This window comes from Diceros bicornis, chromosome 30, assembly GCF_020826845.1.
Source record: "Diceros bicornis minor isolate mBicDic1 chromosome 30, mDicBic1.mat.cur, whole genome shotgun sequence".
Taxonomy (NCBI): domain Eukaryota; kingdom Metazoa; phylum Chordata; class Mammalia; order Perissodactyla; family Rhinocerotidae; genus Diceros; species Diceros bicornis.
Genome location: NC_080769.1, coordinates 10636571 through 10646670, shown reverse-complemented (window position 1 = coordinate 10646670; position 10100 = coordinate 10636571). Strand labels below are relative to the sequence as shown.

The 10100-nt window shown below is 38.8% G+C and overlaps 1 protein-coding gene across 1 annotated transcript; it reads right to left on the bottom strand.

Moving 5' to 3' along the window:
* Positions 1-1101: 1101 nt before the first annotated feature.
* LOC131394444 (olfactory receptor 7E178-like) lies at positions 1102-1947 on the bottom strand. The gene has a single exon (XM_058525814.1). The coding sequence runs from the start codon at positions 1930-1932 to the stop codon at positions 1102-1104; it is 831 nt and encodes a 276-aa protein (XP_058381797.1). The 5' UTR covers positions 1933-1947.
* Positions 1948-10100: the final 8153 nt, after the last annotated feature.

Below are 10100 nucleotides of genomic sequence, written 5' to 3'. Positions count from 1 at the left end.
ATACAGGTATAGCTAAATAGTTATTGAAAGATGAAAAGCATAAAAGAAAAAATATGGTAACACAGAGTCATAGCTGTAAGATGTGGTGACAATATGATAGGCTAAGGGATAAAGAGAAAAGGTTGGGCACTAGCACATGTGAACTTTACTGACCATAATGGGAAGAATATAAAGGGAAGCCAGACGGAAAATTGGAGCATTGGTTTACAGATTCCCAGACCCACATTCCCTTCCCCCAGGATCACAAATTAAATTACAGAAAGATAACTTTGGAGCAGAAAAACAATAGCTTAATACCCAGCATATAGGACCAGCTCTGGAGTGTGCAGGGAGAAGATATGTGAAAAAATATTACCAGGAATATGAGAAAAAAATCACATTGCCCATTGACTAAGCCAAACTCTTTCATATCTTCTTCTTTATAAGACCTGATCACTTTAAGATCTTCAGGATCTAATCAAGAACAGTAAAGGATCCAAGACATACAAGTTCTCTTTGAATGAAAGGTCTCACAAAATTCAATAGTTTTCCACCTTAACTGCACAATAGACTCACGTGGGGAGCTGTTAAAACCGTTCATACGCTTTTCATTCTCCAGTCCAATTAAATCTTAATCTATGACTCTGGGACTTGGGAATGAGGATTTTTAAAGTACATGAGATGCTTCCAGTATGAAGTCAAGATTGTGGACCAGTGACATACATTCTCTCACACAACCTTCATCAATAGATTTGATTGAAGTCAAAGTTCTATGGAAAATAGTTATGGGAAGTGAAAATGGTTGAGAACTGTGTATATATTAAAAAAGAGAGTTCTAAATTTCTACAAGATGTCTGGGTCATAGGTGACAAACAGAAGATTACAAAGATGTAATAGGATTCAACTGTGCAGTGATTTTGACATACATAGGATCCCAGAATCCTCCCATAATCCAATCAAAGATGTGCCAAAATAAACGATTTTCAGATATGATAAATCAAGAGGAATGAAAACCATGAGGTACAAAAATTATGTGGCCAAAGAGGCATGTTTGCCAATTCCAGATGTTTAGTTGTTCAACCATTTCTGATCCACAGAAAAAAAAAGGCCCAAATATTGAGACTAGACTGTTCTGTTGAGGAGCCTCTGCATGGCCTTCTTGATGTCCCTGTTCCTCAGGCAGTAGATGAAGGGGTTCAGCATGGGAGTGACTACAGTGTACATCACTGAGGCCACCACATCCCTCCTGGGGGAATGTGAAACAGGAGAACTGAGGTACACCCCAAGGGCTGTTCCATAAAATAAGCAAACAACTGACAGATGAGAGCCGCAGGTAGAGAAGGCTTTGTACTTCCCACCTATTGATGGGACTCTCAGAATGGTGGAAACAATTCGAATGTAAGAGAAAAGGATTCCCGAGACTGGAATACCACCAAAGATGGCACCGATAAAATACAGTAATATTTTATTGGTGGGGGTATCATCACAGGCAATCTTGAGGAGTTGAGGAGGATCACAGAAGAAATGAGGGATTTCCACATTTGTGCAAAAGGTAAGTTGTGACACCATCAAGCAGTGCAGCTGGGAGTCCAAAAGGCTGATCAAAAAAGACACCAGAACCAGCAAGCTACAGAGGTGGGGGTTCATGATGACCAGGTAGTGCAGGGGATAACAAATAGCTACAAATCGATCATAGGCCATCACAGTTAAGAGTAAACAGTCCAAACATCCAAAAAAATAAAAAAAAGACAACTGAGTCAGGCAGCCCACATAGGAGATGACTCTGCTATGAGTTCGAATGTCCAAAATCATCTTTGGGACCGTGGTAGAAGTAAAACTGATGTCAGCCATGGATAGGATGGAGAGGAAGAAGTACATGGGAGTGTGGAGGTGGGAGTCAGAGAAGACAGCCAGGAAGATCACTAGATTCCCCAGCATGGTGACCATGTACATGCTTAGGAACAGGCCAAAGATTAGAGACTGCAGTTCTGGATCATCTGAGAGCCCAAGAAGGAGGAATTCCAAGACACCTGTTAGATTCTGGGGTTCCACGTAGCAGAGACACCTTTTGAAAAATAAATGAGAGCTGATATATAGGAAAGAAGTATACAGGTACCCATCAGAGTGTCTGCATTTTGGATTCAAGCAATTCATAAATAAAGTATTCATGCTTGAGGAGCATACCCCTTTACCAATATTTCTCAGTGTCTCAAATCCAATTTTCTTAGAACTCTTTTTCTCTTTGGCTTTTGCTCCATTCACCTGTTTCTATGTGCATCCACTTTGGAAAGACTGGACTAACAAAATTAGAGGTACAAAGATAGTTACAGACTTCAAAAATCCATAGACATGTTAACATAGCAGTTCCTTTCTTTGAAGGAAACAAAAAGAATAAGAAATACCATCTCCCTTAAAGAAAAAATATTTAAATTAAAGGACATTAATAAGCATTCAAATGTACTTTATTTTATCCAAATGCAAGGCAGTTAATTCCCTTGATTTGGACTATTTATAAACACTCTATAAGAACAATGTAATAAAGTGCCTGACTCCATTTTTTGAGTGTTATGTTTGGCTGCTAACAGTTGTTAAGTCACGCCTTTCTCTCTTCTCCTTCTGCTCAACATCTGAACTAGATGATAAAAAAGCCTGGGTCCTACAGGTTTAAAATAAATAAGTCCTGGGGATGTAATGTACGTCATGGTAACTATAATAATAATACTGTATTGCATATTTGAAAGTTACTAAGAGAGGAGATCTTAAAAGTTCTCATCACAGGAAAAAAAATTGTTAACTATGTATGGTGACGGATGTTAACTAGACTTATTGTAGTGATCACTTCAATATATACACAAATACTGAATCATTATGTTTTATACATGAAACTAATATAATATGTCAATTATACCTTAATTAAAAAAGTAAGAAAGCCTAGGTCCGTCCTCCTTTGGCGATAGCGAGAGATTCAAACCTCACAAGCTCATACACATATGCCGGAACTGTCACTGTAAACCCACACTGTAACTACAATAAAAAATCCATGCCAGCCACTTTACTTGAACTCTTATGTCATTTTAGACCAGCTTAGAAGGCCTGCTATGCTCTCCCCAGACAGGGAGAGCTTTATATGACAAATAAAACATTTTATATCCTCTTGTGTGTGTGGCGTTATCAGCCTCAACATCCAAGCCAAATTTAGAGCGGAAGTCCATCCTGTTTCTGCAGAGTGTCCACTACACTTGATGCAGCAAGTAGGGCACTGAGACAATGACCACCACTCTCAGAGGTCTTTCTCTTGCTCTGGTTTTCCCTCTAGCTCTGCGGCCTGATGACAAGCACGCACTTTGAGCCACTGCTTGCTAGAAGATTGCACTTCAGACTGTGCTGCATTTGTTGAGTCCTTCCAACTAGAACAAAGAATTAAGGGGTTAAATCTTCCCTGGGCTAGGAAAAGATAGAAAAAGTGAGATGAGCTCTGTTAACTGCAGCTGTGCATACTCAGCATAATCAACTGTTTTTTAAACCAGGTCTTTCTGTCCCTCCTTAGTATATGAATAAGCTGTTTTTCACAGGAAGTCAAGGTCCAAACATCATGAAGAAAGAATATTCAGCCTCACAAGGCCAAACGCAGGCTGAAGATGAAAAGTAACCAGAAAAGCCCAGACACTCCAGGAAAAAGAGATTTCATCTTCAAGGCCAAATGCAGGCTGGTGGGAAGGTGCCAACCAGCACGGCCCATACTCCCCCTCCTCTACTTAAAACCCCAGCACATGCTCCCCCTCCCTTACATAAAAGCCCCAATAAAAACCCCTACCTTTTTTCCTTTTCAACGAGGTGGATTTGAGTTTTACTCTCATCTCCTCATCTGGCTGCCTTTTGATAATAAACCTCTTTCCTTGCCACAAGCTTGATATTCAATGATTTGTCTTTCCTGTGTGACACATACTGAAACTGTGTTTGTGTTCAGTAACACAACCTTCTCTTATAGATATAACTTACCTAATTTAGACATTTCAATAATTACTTGGCTATTAGAGACAAGAGTATGGGATTGGGTCCTTCCTTAATGTGGTCCTGGGTCTTATGTCTCAGCTCAGATCTATCTGTATGTCTTAGAATGAAGCTGTGACTGACACTGGGTTCAGGGGAAAGACTCTTACCCTGATTGGTTGTGTGTTTTCAACCAGGCATTGGCCCTTGTGGGTGGAAAGAGTACACCCTGAGCAGCATACAGGCCCATTGAGTGGTTGCTTATGAAAGAGTGGTCTTTTAGGGACTTAGGAGAGAGAAAGACACAGAGAGAAAGAGAGAGGGAGGAAGAGAGAGAGAGGAAAAAAAAGAAGAAGGAGAAGAAGGAGAAAAAAGGAGAAAGAGGAGGTGAGGGAGGAAGAAAAGAAAGAGGAAGAAGAAGAAGAGGGGGAGAAAGACAAGGAGGAAAAAAAGAAGAAGAAGGAGGAGGAGGAGGAAAAGAAGAAGAAAATCAGCCATTGTCTGTCATGCTGAGGTCTGCACTCCTAAAAACAGACTAGGATTTATAAATAGCCCTAGGGCTACCATTGCCCCATGCGTTCGTAGCAACAAAGATCCAGTTCTTCAGGGTTATAGGGGGAAACACCCATGGCATTCCTGTAGCCCAGTGAAGGGGTTAATTCATACCTGATTTAAGCACAGGGTATATAATCCCCATAACACAGCCATTTTCATGGAAGAGGTCCCTAACCCTGAAGATACTGATTTGAGGATGTCTGGAGAAAGAAATTTATAAATATGAGCAGGATAGAGAAGACCTCCCTTGAAATATATCTAGTGATAACAAATAAATAAATAAAAAGAGAAAAGAAAGAAAGCTGGATATGAGGGAGGAAATAAAAAACTGAAACAGAAGTGTACAATTTGACCCCGTTGGAAGTCCCACATTTATTTAAAGAATGTATAGAACAAAAAACGAAACAGCACTGATTCGCTTTTGCATCTCTTCAAAGTAGGTTCTGATTTAGCTTTAATATCTGCTGAAAAGCACCAATGTGCAAATCTTCATGTCCTCAACGAATACCGGGAATCAAAGTACAGAATAGCTGGAGATCCCACTAAATTTGATTGAGGTACTCTCTATAATCTTAGAGAGGTTCTTGAACATAAAATTAGCAGACAAACAGTACGCCTCACCTTCACCATTGGAACTATTATCTTCCCTGAATTCCCCGTTGCAATAGCACCCATTGCCCTCAAAAAATCTATAGTGGGCATGGATATTCTGGCTAAATTAAAATTAAATTTAGTCTTAGGCACTATATAGGAAAAACCTAAGCAGTTTTTCACCTTTAGAGAGTAAAGGAGTAAATGTCTCCTTTACTCTCTTACAGACCCTTCACTTCTGATACTTCTGGTCACCAAATGTGGGCGGGTTTCCCCACACCAAGCAATTCTCCACAACACCAGCTGAATGTCCTACAATTTAAGTCACTTCTGACACTATCTGCCTAGAGTGTCAGATCCCAGAGGTTAAAGGCTCAGTCCCCCAAGACTGCGCCCACTTCAGATGCCAATCATAAGTAGTAGGTCGTCAGGTTACCCACAAATTCTGTTCCACTTTACTACAAATTGGAGGTTCGCATGACCTTCTCCTCAGGTTCAATTAGTTTGTCACTCTGTGAAGAGTGCTTGGAGGAAAATGACCGATCTTATTCATTTCTTTAGTCATACAGGACATCCCTGGAAGGAATGAAAGCCCAGGCAGGAAAGCCCCCAGTCTGGAAGCCATATTGATTACGCTGTGTTCCTGTGAAATAACAAATAGTAATCAATATTTAAAAGATATTTTTATATACCCATATATTTGTTTCGGTTGCCTGCACTGTGCCAACCACAGTGTGCAGTTGAGGAATCAGAAATGAATGAGACTCAGTTATTTCCCTGCAAGCATTCTGCCTAGAGTGACCTGGATAGAGAAAGGAAAGGTTGAGTATGATGGTTGTTTTTTAATTAAATTTTAACATTATATTTAACCCAATACACAAAAAATATTATAATTTCACCAATATACAAAATTGAGATATTTTACATTCTTTTGGTACATCTTCAAAATCTGGTATTCCATACTGACAGCAAATCTCAATTTGGACTAGGCACATTTCAAGGGCTCAATAACCACATGAAACTAAATTCTCAGGAAAGGCATTGTCCCGCGCCTTGTGAATAGAGTCTCGCTGCTCAGATCCAAATCTGACTTCACCACTTTTTACCCCAGGACCTGGTTCAAATTAAATAAAAATACTGTACTCCTTTCCTCAACTGTAAAATTATGATAATGTGTGCACCTATATGTTGGGGAGTGATTATGTAGAGGAAAATTAAAAAGCTACATAGCACATTGCTCGGAGGCTATCACAGTAAACCCTCAATAAAGCTTCATAATGTTAAGGTTATTCTCCTCATCACCGTCATGATCATAATCATCATATTCATGATCATTTTGGAGTGCTTAGAGAATGATTTGGAGAGATCCATTTCCTGCTCTGGTGTGGGTGATGCCTATGGAAGCTAGAAATGTTAGTGGAGGAGAGCAGCATTTTGACAGAGAGTTCTGAAATCCCCAACAGAAAAAGAGCATAAACTTCATTGGCCTCTGAGCTGAAACTTGTATATTGATGCCCTCCCATCTGGCTATCTCAGTTGTCTTGCTTGTTTTGATATGAGAAACCAAAATCCTCCACAATCCCTCCTCCACCTACCATCTCCCTGAGTACTCACTGGTCTGTGCTGTATCTCTGCTGGTTCATGACAGGAGATTGGATCCACTGCCCTCTCCTGCCTGGTGAATGATGAGGGCTGAGGCACTGTTCTCAGGACTTGGAGGAAGACAGACTCAGGCATGAATCCCCCACTGAAGACAATGACTCTGGGAGAGGAGCGGCTTCATACCTATGAAGCCTAGCTGGGACTGGTACATTAAAAGGCTGGAGACACGGGCTAATTATCTAATCCTGTAAGGCCTTGAGAGCTCAATGCAGAGAGCTCATCATTAGTGAAATTGGTCCATGTTATCTCAATCTCTGAGGACTTCCCAATATTAACGGAAGAGGAAAAGGAGAAAAGTCAATGTATTTAGAAGAGTGTGGGCCCTTCCTCTTCTCAGAAGACAGCTCATCTGTACACCTTGCTTGTGATTTCCAATTTCAAGAATCTTAACATAAAATGCAGACTCTTTTCCTTTTCAATTTAATTTATGACTTTTGGACTTTGACATCTGCAAATCCATTGTGTTGTTGAAGTAAATTAGGGAGAATTGGGTTTTCTTTAACAAAAATCTGAAACCATGTCCATTTTCTCTGTTAAGATTTCTGGCTTGAAGATAAATTTTCTATTTCATTTTTGGGGGGGGGCTTTTTTGCTTATTTAAATGATTGCCCAAGTTCTAGTTTATCTCTTTCATTGATGTTTGTTGGTATATTAGAAAACTATTGACTTTTATGCTCTTACTATAAGTTGCTACTTCTCTGAAATAAACCAGGGTATCTAACAAGACTGCAATCAATATGCCAGCCAGGTCTGCAGTCATCTCAAGGTTTGACGGGGAGAGGACATTTCCCAAGCCCTCTTACATGGTTGTTGGAAGGATACAGTTCTTTGTGGACTGATGGCCAAAAGCCTTCCTTTTCTCTGCCACACAGGCCTCTCATGGGAAATCTCACACATGGCAGTTGGCTTCCATCAGAACAAGCAGATAGGTGACAGAGAAACAAGGGCCAGGAAGATGAAAGCCAGAGTCTTCTTGTACTCTAATCTCAAAAGTGATGTGTCATCAGTTCAGTCATGTTGTGTTGGGTATAAGCAAGTCACTAGGCCCAGGACACACTCAACGGGATTATGATAAGTAAAATAAGTCAGATAGGGAAAGATAAACACTGTAGGATATCTCTTATATGTGGAATCTAAAAAAGCCCAAACTCATATAAACAGAGAGTAGAATGGTGGTTACCAGGGGGTGGTGGGTGGGGGAAACGGGGAGATGTTGGTCAAAGGGCAAAAACTTCCAGTTATAAGATGAATAATTTCTGGGGATCCAATGTACAGTATGGTGACTGTAGTTAACAATAATATATCATATACTTGAAAGTTGCTAAAAGACTAGATCTTAAATGCCCTCATCACAAAAAAGAAATGGTAATTATGTAATGTGATGGAAGTGTTAGCTAACTCTATGGTGGTAATCACTTTGTAATGTGTAAGCGTATCATATTAACACATTGCACATCTTAAATTTATACAGTGCTATATGTCAATCATATCTCAGTAAAGTTGAAAAAAGAAATACATCAAACTTAGGGTAGATGATGACAACGATATCAATATTTACTTAGTTCTTACCATGTGCATATGGTCTGTTTAAACCTAGAGTACTTTCAGCCAAATATCTTTAAAAATTAAGCATTAGAGACCATGAGAGTTATAAAAATTATCTCAGTGTACTCAGGTAATAAGTTAGAGGAACTAATGTTGCAAATCAAATTTTAGCCTGCAAAGTCGACATGTTGAAACTATACACGGCCTGCTAGTTATTGATTATGGTTGTTTGCCCTTATTGATCCACTACTATGTACTAAACAGTATTCTATTCAGTTCATTTGGTAATATCTTCTCAACCAGCCTCAGGTAAATGCTCTTGTTATCATAACTCCACAGATGAGGAATTTAAATAGAAATTTTACCTATGATACTTAAAGTTACACAGTTTGTGACATCAGGCTACTTATGAATTACTAGAATGCTTATTTACATAAACTTCCTTAATGTTACAATGGGATTTATCATCTGATGGGAAACTACTATTTGACTGGTCCATGGCACAATTATATATAATTATTGCATGGCCTTGGAAGATAAGCAGTATTGCACTTAATTTGCTGCTGAGGATTTTGAGGCTCAGAAAGGAATTTTGAGTTGCCAAAAGCTTCAAATTTTTGAGTCGATATCTGGGCAGTGCAGTGTCTTCATAGCCCACCTTCTTTCTATTATCTGTGTTTCCTATTCTAATCAAGTATTGTCACATCATGCTTAGTGTTAACTCATCATTAGCACTCTTCTAAATCTAAATATAAATATAAAAAAAACCAAAGTGCTACACTGGGAAGAGTCTACCATTTGATATCAAAAGACAACATACTTTCCCACTTATCAAGGTACTTTAGCTATCACATAGGCTTGCACAAACAGATATGCAAATGTAGAAATCCAGTAATTTTTATTGGGTGATATTTTCCCGCTAACTGTTACGGCTTCATCATATCTCAAGTTCATTTGTTTCTACAACATCAAAGTTCCATATCAATGTAGCTGGTAGGTGATTTACTTTAGAACTAAAAAGGCACAGTAAATTAAACTAGTTGTTGGACAAGTTTTCAGAGAACTAAAATTACTACCAAAGAACTATGCATGACATCTCTAAGGAAAGGTGGATACTCATTTTGAAGAAACAAATGGAGCCCAAAGACTGAGTTATCATAATGATGTACACCTGAAATTTATACAATGTTATAAACCAATGTTACTGCAATAAACAAAAAATTAAAAAAAAAAAAGAAAGAAAGAAAGCATGGTAACAAGATGAAGTCCTAACCAGGCTGTTACTAGTGAAAGGAAAGAGCTCACCTTTGCTGACAACATGGACCTTTGCTGCATGGAGTAAAGTAAAGGAAGACAAAGTTCAATTTATTTATGATGAAAATTTGTGATTTAATAATCCTCAGACAGCCTTAAACCACACATCAACTGGAAATATGATTCCAGTACTTAAATGTCAGTTGTGCACTCCAAACAAAGACACATTTCAAACCACTTTTTTATCAGCTCATTATGCAATATTACAATTGCATCAATTAATATACCTTTCCCTATGTTATGATTTATCATTCAGGGTTCAGTCAAGAAAAAAAAAACAAGCTAATTATTTCAATGAAGAAAATTGAGTACAGGGAGTTGGGTAAAGAGCTACAGCAAGACGAAGGCAATAATGGAACAATGTGATGCCAGATGGAAGCCAATAAACACCAAGGGCGTAGGGTTGTAAATGGAGTAGTGAACTTTACTTAACTTCACCGTGTAGTGAAATTTACTGACCATTA